This window comes from Phallusia mammillata, chromosome 2 (genome assembly GCF_965637545.1).
Source record: "Phallusia mammillata chromosome 2, kaPhaMamm4.hap1.1, whole genome shotgun sequence".
Classification (NCBI taxonomy): Eukaryota; Metazoa; Chordata; class Ascidiacea; order Phlebobranchia; family Ascidiidae; genus Phallusia; species Phallusia mammillata.
In genome coordinates this window covers 31,968,352-31,986,797 of record NC_137253.1, presented here as the reverse complement: position 1 = coordinate 31,986,797, position 18,446 = coordinate 31,968,352, and the positions used below count along the sequence as shown (strand labels likewise).

The following is an 18,446-nucleotide window of genomic DNA, read 5'->3' as shown; positions in this document are numbered from 1 at the left end:
ACATACACACGAACTGCGATCAACCCTAAAGCCTTCATGCAGACCAGCGACCACGGCATGCTTATTCGGGACTCGCGCTCTACTAACGCAGCTACGCACTGGCTCAGCGGTGATCCCGTTGAAATTCGAATCACAAGCACCATTGCTTGCCTTGTATGTTGTACATGTCAGCTTCGTAGTAGAAAGTAGGGGATCACCAGTTCGAACACTGATCAGCTAAGATGGGGATACATTCAAACTGGGATCTGCCCTGAAGCGTTCATACAGTCGTTCAAAAATGCTTCAACGTATTTATAGTGTAACCTTGTAAACATGTTGTATAATAATAGTGGTAAAGGCAGGCAAGGTCTTTAACTGTATGTTAGTCCAAAATTAACATCATAATGTCGTCAATTTGATTATAACTTGACAATCACTATTAGGCAGGTTTGAACTCACGTCCCCTACATTTTTAGGCTTCGGTCACAGAGCCATTAGGTTTTCTCAAACAACAACAAATAGGCAGCAAAATATTTTATTCAGGAATAAAACTTCCTTAATAAATACAATATTATAACGCTCAACAAATAAGCGCTTACATAAAAACCCGAATAAATAGAAACAAAGAAACATCTTAAGTTCAGTTCTTGGTGCAGCAATCTTGTGGGTTTCCGCTACTGCAAGTTCTCTTTCGTATTTGTGTATCAGCTGAACATGAATCTCCAACAGTCTGCCACCGGCTCCACGGACTCCAGGCTGCAAAACATAAGGAGTTGGTTAGCACGTTTAATTTCTTACCAAGTTTATGATTACAGAAAATGCAGTGTGTTTTAGTCACCTGTTTTAAACAGTTAAAAAAGTTACACAACATTTGACTGCTTTTTATTCCATGTAGACGCTTAAAACGCACTATTCTTATTTTTTAATCTCTCGATGAGTGTTCGCTTGTTGCATTATTTCATTTTTGTGATAAAATGAAGCTTTAGCAACATTTTATGAAAGCTCTCGTATATTTTTAACCGTCCCATGCCCATATGGTTCAAAGTGGAACTTACTTGCTGCTGGACAGGCTTGTGCGTTACAAGGTGAAGTCGAATGTGAAAGTCCACAACATTCCTTATCATCATCCGCCGAACACTCGCGGGTTCGAAACCTGACTCCGCCACCACAAGACTTTGTGCATTCGCTCCATTTGCCCCAAGCGCGCCAGGATGCCACAACAACAGCTTCTGTGGGTTTGGCTGCGACTGTAAATGTAAAAATAATGAATATATTTGCTCAGTGGTTTAATTAGTCATAGCTGAGAATGAAAAATGATTTTCAAGTAACATAATCAGTCAATGAATTACATGGAATATATTTCACCTAACTGGCATCATCAGTTCCTATTTAATTCGTCATGTTTTTTTTTTATCAAAACATAGCTATTGTCATTGGAATTAAGTTTGAAAACTTTTGTTTTAAGGCTGAAATCAGTTTAGCTTTAGTATAAAGAACAACTATATTTCGCTTATGCAATCATATTCAATGATTCAAGAAGGTGTCTAAAAGTCATTGAAATTATGTAAAAAATAACAGCGATATAAATTATAATTTGAAGTGTCAGGTAGTTTCGGCAATTTTGTGGCCGGTGTCAAGGTTTTAATTTTAATTTTGGATAATTTCCTCTTTACAAATGGGGCTGTTTTATTATCAGTAATCGTCGTAACAAAATATCTCATAAAAGAAAACAAATTCGAGAGTTTCATGTCATTTAATGACTGCGCAGCATAGGATTTTTCCGCAAAGGTTTCTCTTACCGGCCGGGGTGCATTTGTGAGTGTTGCAAGCAAATCTTGATAAGCTTAATCCAGGGCAGGAGGGTCCGAAAGTTCCCTCACACTTGCGGCTTCGAGATCTGATGCCAACTCCACATGTCTTTGTGCATTCCGTCCAACTCGTCCAAGGTGACCAAGCTGCAACACAAGTATGTGTTTTAATGTAAACTCAACATGTACGTTTTACTGGGAAAAAACATTAATAATTATACGTAAGCTGCAGTTAACCGCCGTCGAAGTCCCGGAAAGACTTCTGTTGTGGGTTCGAATCCCACCGCAGACTAGATTTTTTTAGCCTGTGCCTTGCCATATGGGAATGCTTGGGAGACCGGCTGATCCAGTATTACGCCTTAGAACAGGCCTGGCGTACTACGATTTAAGTATGCCATGATCGCTGGTCTGCATCGACGCTTCAGGACTGATCGCACTATGAATATATTCATCTTACATACATATTAGTTTAGTTCTTTAAAGATAATCTATTTTGTGAGGATATGGTCAATATAGAACGCCCTTTGACCCTGCAACGCGCAAATACTTAAATTTATGGTCTTGTGTTGTTTATGTTCTGCTTACCACGTCGTTGCGAAGGGCAGGCTTTAAGAGTGCACGTTTTTGTGTCTTTCAACCTTCCGAGGCAAGACGAACGACAAATTCTAGTTCGGGTTTGAGTTCCGCTTCCACAAGTCTTCGAACATTTCGACCATTCAGTCCACTGGGTATATTTCGACACTGCGGAAAAAAGAGAGAAAACCATTAGTTTTTCAAAGGGGGCATATGTCAAAATAGTAAGGCTTTTAGGATGAGTTTGTGGATATGTGCAAATAAAACACCCTTAATTAGGCCAGAAAATATGTTTGTTTGAATAAATAAGTTGAAATAAGCTTAATTAGTTCTGATTTCGTCCGAGTTTTGGGCTTGTACTTTTTGGTACGAGGCTGTTTACCAATATGGCCCTGATAGCACAATCAATGAAACGTTGCATTTAATTCAATATTTTTACTACATTAGTTATAAATTAGTTTGGGAAGAAATGTCTAATCAAACATTTTACGATAAACGCCGACACGACCGAAAATTGGTCTACTGAGTTGTATAAACTCGGCTGTGCTGCTTGACATAAAGTGATTGAAACATAAAACCAATATCACGTAAAAAAGTAACTAAAATTGTAAAATAATCCTAATCATTCGTTATCGTGCGGTGTTTTAGTTGCGTTGTGACATGCTTGCGTTTAATTCTTTTTTCTTTGTTTATCGTGCACTGTACTATACGCGCATTCAGTGTTATTTACCCTGATGAAGGCGACCTGTATAGGACATCGAAACGTCGAAATGGAATAAAAATAAATTTGCCAGAAGAGCTCTATAAACTTGATATTATACCTGGCAGCAATAGCTTATATATTGTAAAATAAACTTCTGTTGTATTTCCCCACCTCTTGTTGGACAGCTGTTCTCATTACAAGTTCCTGTTTCACTGGCAGATCCTTCACAATCCGAGTCGGCACCGCTGTTACAGGCGCGGGTTCGAATCCTGGTTCCACCACCGCATGATTGTGTACAACCTTCCCATGTTCGCCAGTTGTTCCATTCTATACAAAACAACTTGTTCAGTTTTGTCTGGCACAAAATATGTAGTTTGAAAGCTAAGCATGCGAGTCTCATTAAGTCTAATGGTCATGTTTTTTTAAGGGAAACAAGTTCTTACTTCGGGGTTTGGTAAATGTATTTGTCAGATATTTAGCGGGAGTGATTTATTTAAAGCAAGTATTATTGTCATTCAGGTTTAGTTATTTGTTGATATAGTAGGTAGTTTAGGCTGTCAACTTTCAAATACCACCCAATTTTACTGGTTTACTTAATACAGGGTCAACTACAAATACAGTTACCCACTTTTAGTTTCTAGATGTAGGACAACTTACTTGGGCAAGGTCTGGCATTGCAGATGATAGAAGATGTTGCAGACCCGGTACAATCGGCAACTTTTCCTGTGCTACAAGTTCGACTTCTACTTCTCTCCCCGCCTCCGCATGTCTTTGTGCAAGTGCTCCAACTTCCCCAACGGTTCCAACCTAAAAGTTGTTATTAATAAGTTGTGATTAATAAGCTGAAGCCGAAATTTATCCTGGAAAGGTTTGACTCTCATGGCTGAACACTGTTGCGCTAGCTTTTTTCAGACAGAATAGCAACCCAAATTCATTAAAAATTGTTTGGTATTTATGTTTGTGCTGTTAATCTATCTTTCTGCTGTTAAATTGGCTTGCTAACCAACTCTAAAATACCCGGAATCAACCAAAATAAAATACCCGGAATCAACCTAATAGGGAAAAAAACTTGAGAATTAAGTGTATTTAGCACATTTCTTTAGCAACCTTTATTTTTCTACGGACTAACAAAGAAAATAAAAAATATGACACTTAATCAGAGTTTTACCGAAACTGTACAATTTTGACGCAGATATAAAATAACAGTTTTGACCTAAATCATATTTTTTGCATTTTAATTAAAGCAACTAAACATAACCATCACAAATACTCACGTCCGGTAGGTGCTGGAGGCAGCTTGGCATTGCAGTTAGTTTTGGAACAGAGAAACTCAGACTGGCGTGACACTCCGACACAATCAGTTTTGACAAAAGTGTTACAGAAACGAGTTCGACTCCGTGACCCACCGAGTCCGCAGGTACGTGAGCATGGAGTCCATTCTGTCCACGGCGACCACGCTGGTTCTGAAAGAAGATCGTCGTTTTTTAAAAATCAGATTAAAATGACGTCATTTTTTTGGTGATGACGTCATTTTTGGTGATGACGTTATTTTTGGGTGATGACGTCATTTCTGTTCAAATGTAGAAAATTTTATGCTGAAAAACTTCCAAGAAAAAGTTTCTGCTACAAACGTCCAAAAGAAAAAAGAACGCAAAATTATAAGAAAGAAGTGTTGGAATTAAGGAGGCTGGAATTAAGGACGGACGAATAGTTACATGTTTGTATGTTTTTTTAGCTTCAGTGCATTTGAATCTTTACATTGCAACATAACATTACGCGAAGGCAGGTGTTTAGAAAAGAAATATCATTTGGCAATAATCACTTTTTTGAATTATTTGTCTGTCCAAACGCAGGTCGTAGCCAGTGGTAGGGTTTAATTTTTTTGTCAGCCGGTTCCGTCACAAAAGTCATATTTTTCAGCCGGTTCTGTTAGAAAAAGTCCATTGACAGTACCCAGTAATGCTAACCGGTTCGATGGTCTCATAAAATTTCGTGAGACGGTTCTATTGAACCGGTGCGAACCGGCTGAATCCCACCACTGGTCGTGGCGTATCACACATCGTGGGGAAAATGCAGTAATTTCGTTGAAAAGAAAACTATCCTATATCTGAGTGTCGAACAATTTAAAATCATGCATTTCTTTTTTACTTGGTCGGGTCGTGTCTCTAGCTGGATTAGTACACAGCTTGTTGACGCATGTATCTGTAGCATGGCATTCGCTGCATACCGGTCCGGTCTTGTATGGTTGGCTGTTGAACAATGTTTAAGGTTAATATAATTGGTAGACTGTACTGGTTGACCCAAGGATAATTTTTTGTCAAGAATAAAATATAAATGCAAAATGACTTCCAAGCGGTCACACGTATGTTTGCTTGAACAAATATTTAGAAAACTGTTATTAGCCAGGGTTTTAAAGCTGGGTGTCGGGTGAATTTTAACTTTAAGACCAAACAACTGTCCTGACAAAATTTGTTAGCACTGCTATTCAAAAAAAATGTCCAGATATTTTTACATTTCCTGTTTTAAAACCATATATTTAACAATTATTATTCTATATTAACATTAACCTCTTTCGCTAGTAGTGTTCTTAGAAATATCACGAACAAGTTTCATCTATGTAAGCAGCTTAAGTTTCATCTAGTCGCTTAATTTTTTTACTGTTCAGATTTCATGGCGTACTTTTTGAAATCTAGCCGTAAGGTTTACAAAGCTAAAAGAATTTTCGAACCTCGTAATCCAGTTTCCACCAGGGGCGTAGCTGCACACCATCATTGTTACGTCATTCCATCGCGCCCCCTTCACAAAGGCAGCCGAACATTTGGAGATAGCGCAACCCACCATAAATGTATCTGCCCAAACCATCTGAAACAACAACAAAAATGTTTGCCGTTTTTATAAAGCCCAGTAAAAAAATTGATGCAAAAGTCAGATGAAAATTGAGAATTGGCCTTAGTTGGGTAGTTTAAACAACAAAAAAATATGAAACAAACAACAAATAACGCACAATTAAACGTTTACACAATAAAAGCAAAATTAGACAGTATATATCCGAAAAATGTTCTTTATAGGAACATTTCAAGCAGCCTTACAATATAACACAAAAGTTTAGGGAAATTTGCCTTCTAATGCAAACGTTTCAAGTTTTACTTAACAAACAACATAACGTTTACCTGTCTATAATGATCACACTCTTTTCCAGGGGCGCATGTCCTTGTGTTGTAATTGTAGTGGACATTTTCTGCCAGCCATTTCTGTGCGGCTGTTGTTACAAACTGGGCGTTGTAAGTGATGCTATCAGTGATGAAGACATTTTCTTCCACGCGCTTGAATCTCTTCAGGTCGTTTGGCTTTGGAATAGAGTTTATTTTAAATCTCTACATTAGTTACTGGTCTATTAGTATGTTTATAATTGTTACATGCCGTAAGAAGCCGGGGATATGTGAAAAAAATCCCCTTTGTGGTAAATCGGAGCAGCATATCGTTATTGTCGGATAATACAGCAAACGTAACATGTTACCTTACGTGTTTAAAGTATGCTGCAATAATTTTTGGCAAAACAACTTTTTTGTTCATTTGTTTTATTCAAAATGGTACTGCTTGAAACTTTTACTCACCCCTGATTTAAAATTTCAATCAAAGCAATTCCCGCCAGTTATAGAACGTGCACTGTTACGTCACAAACAAACTAGTTTGTTAGCTTCAAGCATAAAGTACAGGCGAGTTTACTGATTATCTGTGCTCTGCAAGCCAGTTTTTAGGTGCTTGGGCGTTTGTAGTTGATAGTGTAGTGACTGTTTAGTAATTTGTTGCTGTATTTTCTTGTTAATTCAAATATTAATGGTGTTTCTAGACGTAAAGTTGAAGTAAAATGATTTTTGCTGCAAGCTGAAAGTTTGGAAGTATAAAGTTTGGATATACAGGTGTGTTGAATTGCAGTCTTGTGCAACTAGATTTGCTCGAATTCAAAGTTGTTAATCTCATACTTTATGGGAATTATATTCGAACAACAACCACCTAAGCTAAATATTGTTTCAACAATAACAATTTATAATACATACTTGAACCTAAAAAAAGATGGTTTGGGATACCACGACAAATTGGGTGCATTTAGTCTAAAATAATAAAAGATAAATTGGGCTAAACGTTTTATTTTATTTACAAGCGCATGTCACATGTCTCGAGGTCTGCCTAATTTTTAATGACCCACCACTGCTCTATGGTTATGAAAAGTAGTTAAGGTGCTGTTGATTATCATTAGATAAAGCCAACTAATATTATTATGCCACAATCCCTTACCCTGCTGGTTGAAAATATGCACTTCCTGGCCAATTTAGCTGCTTCAGTAGCCAGCTTGTCATTCCACGACATTCTTCTCATGTTTGTTGGTGGAGGTACAACATTGCTTCGACCATTGTTGTGGTCCCGGACGATGGTACTTTTCACTGCGTCTGTGAAACCAACGCTTAATTGAAATGTTTTTTAAACTTTGATCAAAACCTCAAATGATTGCCGCCTGGCAATAACTGTAAACAATATTTTTTTAAAACGTGAAAAAAGTTTACTGAGGAATGTAACGGCCCGAATAGACGTAAAAAACGACATTGTATTATTCAAACGTTTCGGCAAATGCTAATGAGCTTCATTAGTGATATAAGGGCAACGTGAAAAAAGTTTGGGAGGTTGTCAAACTTTCTGAAAACTTGTAAAGGGTGAATATATTATGTGATAAACTGTCCCAGACGTTTACATAAGCTCGATTGTAGTATTGTAGTAACAACTATTTGTGTGTATCAACTGTTTTTAATGTAATTTAATTTGCGTGTCGTTTGTCAACCATCATGTATAGACACTGGAAAGTAAACCGTTTATACATCTATTACAAAGTACTGTATATTGTTATTTTATTCACAGAACTGCTGCAAACCTACCGGTTATGGGATAGGATCTAACCAGCCGAGATCCTGGGACCTTTCGACCGGAGCTTGGTGCGTCGATTGACCATCTGAAATAGAAACAAAACGTTAGACCACTTCAGGTAACGGTTCTATATGGTTGTGTCTTCTTGTCTTGTTCAAAACGCTCTTAAAGTTGCAATACAAACAAGGCAACTCGACACCGTTTGATTAATATATGCAAATATATACGCTCCTTCCTAGTAATACTGATGAAGACAACAAAAATAGGACGCCGCCAAACATCGATACGCAAAATGCCAAATATCTTTTTTTAAATAATTACATAGTGTTGTTCCGAAACATATTATATTAAAAATTTTCGCCCATCTGGCAATTTTTTTATTATAACTTACGACGTCTCGACGTCTTATTCGCGAATGCTTTATGCGGGTAATCTCCTAATACAGAAGAATTTTCATGCTACCAAAACGATAGTATACCAACTATACCAACCATATTACGTATGTATCATACTGTTAACAATAAATATAAATGTGCAAAATTTTGTTTGACGACTTACTTTGCGTTTGCTGGCTTCGTTGTGAGGATGCTCATGAGAGCAATTAAACACACGAAGCTTGTGGACAAGCGTGACTTGCTTTTTAAATGCATAGCACTAAGTTAATCTGTTTTTCTATAAATTACAAACATATTTAGTGTATTAAAATAAAAAATAAAATCTTTAGGCCGGTCGTGTTTAACCCGAATAATTGCCTCGAACTTCGTGTGAAACTTTGTCGAACAGAACAAATCAATATGAAAGTAAAACAATACCACATGGCATTTGAGCGTAAAAAATAACAGCACATAATTGCCATTTAATAATCCCTTTTTAAACCGAACTTGTTAAAGAGTTGCAGGAGTTAACAAAACTATGCCACAATTTTAAAAGTCATCGCTTTTTTAGGCTTTTGACCTCTGCCAGATCTCCCAAGCAACTCTGATTTCTTAACCACCGAGGCAGACTTATATATACGAGCTACACCACAAAGCCGACCGCCTACCGACCGCCAGGCAATGAACTGAACCGATGATAAACTTTTTTCACCCAAGCGACTTCCTCGAGATAAGGCGAGGTAAGATAATAATTGCTTGTTGCAAACCGATGATATCACCGCTGGGTTTCCAGATGTTTAACTTAGTGGTCACTTTGTTGTAAGCCTATTTCTGTCTTCTGACGTACGCGTACGCAGTTATGGAGTTGTCGTTTGCCGGGATTTTGATCACCAAAAGCAGCAGAACTGTCCCTTTCACCTCTGGTTTGCGAAAGTACTAACGTATAAGTGCCCGAGGTTATACTTTTGCAATGACGCATTCACGGCCTAGAAAATTTGAATCACTCCTTATCTTATTGAGAACGGCGTCAGTTACTTTAAAACCTAAATTCCCAATGCAAGTAAATAACTTTTTTTTGGATGACGGATCTTCAACTTTAATGCACAACATAATATGAACGTTGTTTTTAACTTCGGCGACCGTGATATCCTGTGAGTATTTTTTTGCCGTACACAGCGGAACTTGATCATTGATTAGTCAGTTATTAGTCACATTGTTATTGTTGTTATAAGGAGCAAATTTGGCCGCGCAATTTTCTTTCTGTTTAAAGAGCAACGATTTATTTCTATTGATCTACTTTCCACACGACAAGAAGAGGCTTTAACTGTTCCCTTTAAATTAAATGTTTAAAATTTAATTAGAATGAGATTGGGTAAAAATTTTTGTAATGAAACAGCCTGATGCTAATAAACACTTTAGTTTAACCTTTGTATTTTCCAAAACGTTGATGTTCTTACTTAACGAAAACTAGGTTGCTTTTATAAGTGCTGAAATTGCGTTTCTTACGATAGGAATGTTTGTGAATTAAAGTTCTGGAAATACGTGTGTGTAAATGTCAATTTCCTCACAAACGTCATTGTGGTGTAATAATACACATTGTGGCCACGATTTCTATCAAAATCAGTTGTATTGTAAAACATGTTTTCGCCGTGACCTAAAGTAACCTTCGATGACGGGTTTGTCCCGGAAATATTCTCAACTCATGAAGGTCTTGCGTTTTGTGACCGCACTTGACACATGCTTAAAGCAGTTTAGCATGGGCTGACGAGTGTTTTGATTGCCAAGTGGCCAAAAATGGCAAGGCCGTTCAGTGAACATAATATTTCCGGAAAAAATGTGATTTGAGTTCGAGAAGGTTAATCCACGTTCCAGGAAACCCAAACCATTTTACACTACGGGTGAAGACCACTCTTAAACTCCCCCTGTTTTATTTGTTATCAAACGTAATGCCACATATAACACTAAATTGTGAATCAACTTGTGTGAACGTTTTTGTGATTTTGTCTGTGAAGATTCATTTTTTGGGCTAGGTCAAGTTAATTACTGGGGTATGTTTATCATCTCCCTTTTTTACCAGTTTGGTCATTTTAGACAAAATGTTTGGGAAAAATATTGAGGCAAGAATGCAGAATGAAGTCATGTTTTACTCGCGGGTGACAAAAACAGAGTTTGTCAAAACGTGAATAGACATTTAAACTGATTCTTATGCGTCGATGCATTGGTTTTGTTTTACACACTACTTTATGTGCTTAAATGGAAATAATAGTCGGTTAAGTAATTTCGATGCAAATGCTATGCTCGAGAATCCTTCCAGCTTAACATGCAAAGCCTGGACAGGATTGCATTCATTTCCTGGCCTTACATATTACACCCGCTTGGGAACGCATTTATTAACATTTTAACTGTATGCAAACTTAATGAAGTTGGAGATGTGTTAGCAAGGCTAGTTGAAACTCAAACCTAATTGAACCAGCTAACGCACTTTGTAATTTTTATAAGGTTAATCATCCAGGTTACATTAAAACATTCGTTTTCTTTGGCTTGCTTGACTTTTGAAACGAGTTCATTTTGATGTATCACCATATTTACTTCGTCTAAAATTAGAATTTGTAGCAGAGCACTTGCTCTATCAAGAGCCTTTTGTGAACTTATTGTCATATTGAGCTATAACTCTAAATTCTTTTTGTCGCTAATGAAGGGTTGTAAGTGCATGATAACTTCATAACAACGTCTTTTCGCCAGATATTGAGAGCACCCTGAAGAGATAAAGTCATAAGTTTGACTTCATCATTATTAATTGCTACGTAAGGCTGAACTGTCGCGACAAGCAGTGGCCTGAAACAAGCGATACATTATTGTCATCTGTCCATGCGCCGACGTTGTCAAGTGCTACTACTTCTGAGGGTGGCGATTAGACCGAACCCAATTAATCTGACACTGTTTTCTGTGTTCCAGAGGCCTAAGTCTTTCCCCTTTGCTATGTCCAATGAAGTTTAATACATATGTTAATAAATCATTGACCCCCAAGTCGCTCACGAGGTGCTTTCCCAGGGCTCCTTTAAATACGCAATCTACGCGTTTTACTCACATAACCGGTTGATGGTGGCTCTGTATTAAACGTTTACCTAAAGGCAATGTTTTTGCTTGGCCATTATTATTTTACTGATAATGACAAAAAGCTGAATAAAATAATAAAATGTAGGTCTTATGCAACTTAATCTACGGCTATTTCGTGCACCAATGTTTTTCACATTTTCCAATGTATTTTATTGCGGAGACCTTTTCATGACATGATTAATAAGCACGTTTTGAAGTTCCGCACCGCGTTTTCACAGAAATCATGCACGATTATTTCCACGTTTACGCTTTTTACCGGTAACATTTTACAAGACAAGCACCTTGTTAAGCAGATTTCAGTAGTTTTTTGTGGATGAGCGTCAATTTCGCGGAAAAAACATCTTGAAATAGAAATTTACGTTCATTGACGTTGCCTCTGTGAGTGTTTTGTGTTTGGCTAAACACATTAAAGACGCGCGTTGAAAAGATCACAAAAATTGAACCAACATTTCGTGTGGGAAAATGCATCAATCTCACTGCCGTATTTGTTTATTGCCAACCCAAATTAAACAAAAAACTACATGTGCATCTGGTTTTAACACCCATGTTTGTAATATGAAATTAAATACACATGTTGTTAAACCAGCGTTTCTCAACCCAGGCCCATGTCACCCAAGGGGGTCACGATGTGCTTTCCGGGGGCCGCGAGTGTAGGCGCTTCCCATAGTTGCACCAATCTATTGACAGCAGTACAAAATACGTCCGAACACCTTCGAGTTATCAAAATTCCCCCTTTTTTGGTATTCTCGTGTTAAAAGTGGAATCAAGCTCTGTAACATAGCCTTCGACTTTAAGTTTAACAAGTTTACCATCAACATTTTTGATTGGCGGTGAAGGCCACGGGCTGTGAGGGTTACTTTAAAGGGGTCATGAACTATAACAGGTCAAGGGTGGCTCTGTATTGAACGTTTACCTAAACGCAATGACTCTGATTCACAATTATTATTTCGCTGATGATGACTATAGTTTTGTCGAAACGCCTAACAAAAAAGTTGTAGGTTTTAGGCAACTTCCATGGCTATTTTGTTTACTTATGTTGTTCACATTTTCCAACGTATTGTATTGCGAAGACCTTTTCATGACAAAGTTAACAAGCACGTTTTAAAGTTCCGCACCATGTTTTCACAGAAATCATACACACTTTAATTATTTTCACGTTTACGTTTTTTACCGGTAATAATGTACAAGACAAGCACCTTGTTAAGCAGATTTCGGTAGTTTGTTTGTGGATCAGCGTCAGTTTTCGCGGAAGAATCTTCTTGAAATAGAAATCAATGCTCCTTGACGTTGCCTCTGTGATTGTTTTGTGTTTGGCTAAACACATTAAAGACGCACATCGAAAAGGTCGCAAAAATTGAACCAACATTTCGTGTGGGAAAATGCGTCAATTCAACTGCCCATAACCGTATTTGTTTGTTGCCAACCCACAGAGGCTACGTCAATGAGCATTGATTTATATTTCAAGGTACATTTGAAAAACTACCCATACGTCTGTGTGTCTGTATAGTACGATTTTCAACACAAGTCCGTTGAAACTGGTTTAATTGCACCTCTTAATTACATTAAACAAGAAATTATAACCTGTTGTAATAAATATGTTGGCCTCGATAGTTATTGAAATGGACAGAACCTCATTATGGGGAAATTGGTATTTAATTTTTCAATTGAAACTGCGTTTTTGTTTGAAATGTTTTGTTTTCGGCAACAAATCGTCTAGACATAAATTGCTGTTTCCATGGCTTCCACTCACAGGATAATACTGATGACGTTATTGTCTTTTGTGAGCCCTTTTGTTTGCATTGAGTCGATTTCTGGTATTTATTTTAACGGGCTTAACTGGAAATATGTGTAGTTACAAACCAAAATTTCATTTGGGTTTACAATGCACGGTTTAAAATATTCTCAGCAAAAATAAAAGCCAATGTGTGTATAAAGAACATTACAACATTTTGACAATTGCAACAGTTCTACACATCTATATTGGCTCATATTTTTTGCTGAAAACCTTGCTCATATACTTTTTGCGATGGCATGAAATTTTGCATAGACTGGTATAATGTTTTGTGCTTTATTTCAACCAAAAACTTTATTTGGTCATAAAATGTCGTTTCAAAACACGAGATTTCGCCTTTGTAAACCTGGAATATCACCTTCAGGACTAAAGTTTAACATTGTTACTTGAAAAACTTTGACCCGACCCGGTTTAAATACAGGAAAGGTCATTTTCAGCTTTTCATATGTTATTGGAAGTGAGAAGCGGTGTTTTGTGGCTTGACGTCAAGCCTAAGGACAAAACTTCCCACCCCTAGGGCGTTGGAAAATTTTTGATTGAAGTCAATGTAAGGTGACGAACTTTTCTTGGGTGCGTATTTAGGGGCGTGAGTTGCGGCCTTGAAACGGTTTGAGCCAGTGGTTCCAAACCTTTATCGACGAGTTGCTTACTTAACAATACAAATCTTTTTATTCCTCCCAATCGGCTACATAGTAGAATGCGAAACCATACAAAGCATTTAAAATTGGGGGTTTTATCAACTTCACAGGTTATATTCCCAAAGGTAAAGGGTCTATTTACAAACCACATGTAAAAATTAAAGTAAATTCCTTCCCTCTGTTTTAATTTCTTCCTGGTTGGGAACCACTGGTTTAATGTATACTGACTGTTTTCTAGTTAAAATGATAAAGGTCGGTAGTCAGAGCAGAAAACTCCCACCACAAGGGGTTTTCATACTGTCAATACATCGTTATTCTGCTGATGGCCACATCAAAGATTGTATTTACTTTATACCAACCTCTCTGGCCGTTCTGTTTCATAAAGTTGTGATAAAAATAGTTTTTGCCTCACTACTGTCACGTATTAAGTTCTCCCCTCAACCACAATCCAATGAGGCATAGTGGCATTTATATCGGGTTAAGTTAACGTATATAATAGGGCGTAGCCACTTGTTAACGAACAATCGACAATCTTGGTCCACTTTGAAGATCTAAACTGGTATAAGTCAGTGGTGACTTTAATCTGCCAGACTACACTCGTCCAAGTGCAGAATAAAGTGCATGAATCGCCACGTTGACGTACGAAGGCGATTTGTAACTGATGTTAGTTTCTCCTTACTTGGATTTCGGCAGTTTATTGTTTTGTGCCTGAAGTTCTTGGACTTCCTAGAAGTGAGGAATTTTTTCCGACTCATTGTGACAAACAACATCGCAATTAAACAAATGATGATGATTTGAGTAAAACATTTCACTGCGTTGATGCGGCCCCTTCATATCACTGATGATGGCATGAGCATTTTCCGTAACGTTTAAATAAAGCATTTCGCTTTTTACGTCTATTTGGGCCGTTGTATTCGTCATTAATTTGAGTGAAACATGTTTTATTTCATATTTGACGGCATTTTATTGCTTGTCACGAGGCAAAAATGTTTTATCCAAGACGTTTGCTTGGACGGCTGCACAGTTGCTTACGAGCAAGATTCGCGCAGCCAAAGGATCAAGCCTTTTTGTAAACACGATTTAAGTTGCAAGCGTCACTTTGCGACAGCAATACACGTGTGGTCAAGCTACAATATACTTTTAGATGATATATTACTGTGAATATTTTAATTGGTGATGAAAATCTCTTAAGCCATAATATTTCTGTTTTTTAAAAACTTTCTTGTATTGACACATTTTTTTTCTTACCATCCTAAAAGTCACGTGGCCTGTGCTACGAATGAAACCCAACGTATAGGTGTTATGAAAAGGTTTAAGTGTATTTTGAAAGTCGAGACACAACAGTTAGCAAAACAAATATTGGCACAGCATATATGCGTAAATAAAATATAGCGGAAGGCGAGAAATTTGAAGAACGCTAGATCCAGAACACTGCGGTTTCTTTGTGACTGAAACAAACAAACAAACAAACAAACGGTTTCGGTTATTTCAAATATAATTGCCTGCTTTCTACAACACATTCTAAAGGGCCACTCAATTACCGCATGGTATTTTAAATGCAGAATTTCATACTTTTTGTATTGTTTTGATGCAAGTAAACAATTTTTTTGAAACAACTAAACTTAAGATTTAATAAAACCATTGTCTTTAGCATATCTTATTTAGTTTGTTTTTTAAAATTATTTTTATCATTTGCTCTTACGTTTAACGTCCTGTGAACAGTCGTTTTAAAGGTAGCATAATCTAACTTTTATCACATAGCGTATATTTTGTAGTGATATACGCCGCAGTCAGGTCTGTAACTTCCTACAACACAAACTTCCCAACCTGAACAAGAATGTGTATTACAGCGATCCCTCAATCCCGGGGTTCCGTCGCATCTCCCTGCTTCGCACTTTCTACTTCTGCTTCTCTCACCAACACCACAGGGTTTCGTGCATTCGGTCCAAGCGCTCCAATCTCCCCATCCTGTGAAACAGGTAAAAACTACGTTCCAACGCAAGGTTGTTATCAGCATGTCATGAAAGATATGATAAACATACATTTTATACTTTTGGAATTAGCCATGCTGGGGCGGTTATGTAGACCAGCGATTGCACCCTGATATAAATCTTATAACGGCATGATTATTTGAAGTGTTACCGAAGGGAGAATCTGGCCCACGGTTGGGAAACTTCGGCAAGAAAAAGCTATTGGCTATGACAAATTCAATACTTCTGCCTTACTTTGAGAAAACTGGGTCAAAAACTTATAAGTCGTAAATATCCTAGCATCCGACTCCACCATTTGTTGTGCACGTGTTTAGTAATGATGGGCGTATAGGTGAAACCGGTATATACATTTAAAAAAAACACATAATCGTACCAACTGTATTTATAAACAGACTAAAAACTTAATATATTTCAGCTAAATTAAAAAATATATATATGTATAAACATACAAAAACAGTGGATGACTCAGACTTGTTTAAGTTTTCAATCTGTTATTATATACGCGACTGTTGTCTCTATTTAACAAATTTGTCGTTCAACTGGTGTAATGCTGAACAAAATACTAATTGTTGTTTTTAAGAACTTGTATTTCGCTAACGTTTCGCCCACCAGAACGGTAGGGCTTCATCAGAGCAATGAACGATATAGTGCAAGCACAACAAGCGAAAATGCACAAGCGCAGCGGGATATAACGTAAAGTAATTATAAGAGAACAAAGGCTTATCGTGATGAAAATTTCCGATGAAATTAGTTACGCACTGTCACAATATAGCACACTCAACCCATCACGATAAGCCTTTGTTCTCTTATAATTACTTTACGTTATATCCCGCTGCGCTTGTGCATTTTCGCCTGTTGTGCTTGCACTATATCGTTCATTGCTCTGATGAAGCCCTACCGTTCTGGTGGGCGAAACGTTAGCGAAATACAAGTTCTTAAAAACAACAATAGTATTTTGTTCAGCATTACACCAGTTGAACGACAAATTTGTTAAATATGCAACCTGGTGGACGAAACGCCTGTTCAGTATTTTCTGTTGTCTCTATCTCACGTACTGATTCTTTGGTGACTCATGATTTACAATATATACTACACAGTTTATAACAACCATCATAAAAGTTGCCATGGAAAAAAAACGCACTACATCCGTTGGGGTTGAAACAGGCAGTTTCTATCACGGCGAATAGCAAATATAACCGACAGATAGTTTGGATTACATACTTGTGCTTGGGTCTTTGCAGCTGTTCTTGGTGCAAAACCACTCCTTCTCCGTATTCCTGCCCCAGCAATCATTCGGAACAAAAGTGTTGCAGAATCTCGTACGAGATCGACTTCCAGTGCCACATGTCTCACTACACTGACTCCATGGACCCCACTGCGTCCAACATGGACCTGCGATGAACCAGGTTAGCCAGTAATCAATACGTATAGGGTGATAGACTGTAAACTGTGCATGATTGAGAACGTTGGAGCACACGGCTGCTTTAGGTTTTTGTAGTTATTGTGAAAAAATTGCATTAGGTTTAGTTTATTTGCGATCAAGGACCCTGCCGTTGTTTTTTTGGTTTGTGTCAAGTGTCAAAACATCGTGATACTTATTTGCTGCTTGTTTGCGACCTCCAGTGGTTTGTTTAAGTTACATTTCTTTACAATTATATTTAGACTATAACAAATACAGTGTATACAGTTATATACGGTGACAGACTGTAACTGTGCATGTGCACATTAGTAGTTGCAGTAAAAAAGTGCTTTAACGTTAGTTTGTTTGCCATCAAGGCCCTTGCAATGGCTTTGTTTGTGTCAGGTAACAAAACATTTTTTCGTGATACTTACTTACTGCTCGTTTGCGACCCCCAGCGGTTTGTTGAATTTGTATTTCTTTTATTTAAACGTTGTGCTAAAAAACTGAGAATTATACAAACTGTTGGTAAGTCATAATAGCACGGTCTGTGATGTAATTTAATAACTTAAATGGATGAATATGAATATAAAGGAAGACATTTGCAAGCAGTTTATGGATCAGAAAAAAAAGTTTCTACTTTCTATTGTGTTGTTGCGGTTTGTACCCAGTACTTCCTGAACTTGTGTTCTGTAGAATATTTATGTAAAAAAGTACACAGATTTACTGTTGTGCAATAAGATGGCAAGGCCTTTTTGTTGCGAGCGTTGTCGGTTTAGCATTTTATTTCTCCCTGATTTTACTGCTCGTTTGCGATCTTTACCGGTTGGTACAAGTTAATTTTTTTTTATCCAAAAACGTTTTTAGCTTCAATTATGTTGCGTGGAGGTACAGCATTACGTTACACTTGAAAGTTTTAGGTTTTGTTGTGTTTCACCCGACGAATTAGCGTAGTCTTAAAAGTTAACCGTAACTGTTTCTGGTATTGTTGCTTGGTGTTTAATTTTTTGTGGCAGACATACTTTGATTCTGCAGACAATGCACACTTTGGCTTGTAAGGTCAAATCGGTGCAGCTGGTGACACGTCATTGACCGTTATGGCTAGTATATGGTCATATTGCTGCATTCCAGTTTGTTGTGGTGGCTACACTATGT

At 37.5% G+C, this 18,446-nt stretch overlaps 2 protein-coding genes across 4 annotated transcripts; both read right to left on the bottom strand.

Annotated features, from left to right (window-relative positions):
* Positions 1 to 498: 498 nt before the first annotated feature.
* LOC145212741 (uncharacterized) lies at positions 499 to 8,648 on the bottom strand. Its single transcript, XM_080080979.1, has 13 exons — positions 8,539 to 8,648; positions 7,992 to 8,065; positions 7,360 to 7,511; positions 6,234 to 6,410; positions 5,792 to 5,925; positions 5,212 to 5,312; positions 4,338 to 4,526; positions 3,721 to 3,870; positions 3,235 to 3,390; positions 2,373 to 2,528; positions 1,779 to 1,934; positions 1,035 to 1,226; positions 499 to 735 (listed from the first exon to the last, which is right to left on the bottom strand). The coding sequence occupies exons 1-13, from the start codon at positions 8,628 to 8,630 to the stop codon at positions 620 to 622; spliced, it is 1,845 nt and encodes a 614-aa protein (XP_079937105.1). The 5' UTR covers positions 8,631 to 8,648; the 3' UTR covers positions 499 to 619.
* A 6,553-nt stretch (positions 8,649 to 15,201) lies between these two features.
* LOC145212745 (zinc metalloproteinase nas-37-like) lies at positions 15,202 to 17,309 on the bottom strand. Of its 3 annotated transcripts, none has more exons than XR_013856777.1 (3): positions 15,944 to 16,119; positions 15,729 to 15,869; positions 15,202 to 15,349 (listed from the first exon to the last, which is right to left on the bottom strand). XR_013856777.1 is itself a non-coding variant. In XM_080080986.1 (3 exons), exons 1-2 carry the CDS (start codon positions 17,183 to 17,185, stop codon positions 15,759 to 15,761), a joined length of 183 nt encoding a protein of 60 aa, XP_079937112.1. In that variant the 5' UTR covers positions 17,186 to 17,309; the 3' UTR covers positions 15,202 to 15,349; positions 15,729 to 15,758. The 3 variants fall into 3 exon arrangements, 2 of the variants coding, with proteins under 2 accessions (XP_079937112.1, XP_079937111.1); XM_080080986.1 differs by lacking the exon at positions 15,944 to 16,119 and adding an exon at positions 17,114 to 17,309; XM_080080985.1 differs by lacking the exon at positions 15,944 to 16,119 and adding an exon at positions 16,127 to 16,542.
* Positions 17,310 to 18,446: the final 1,137 nt, after the last annotated feature.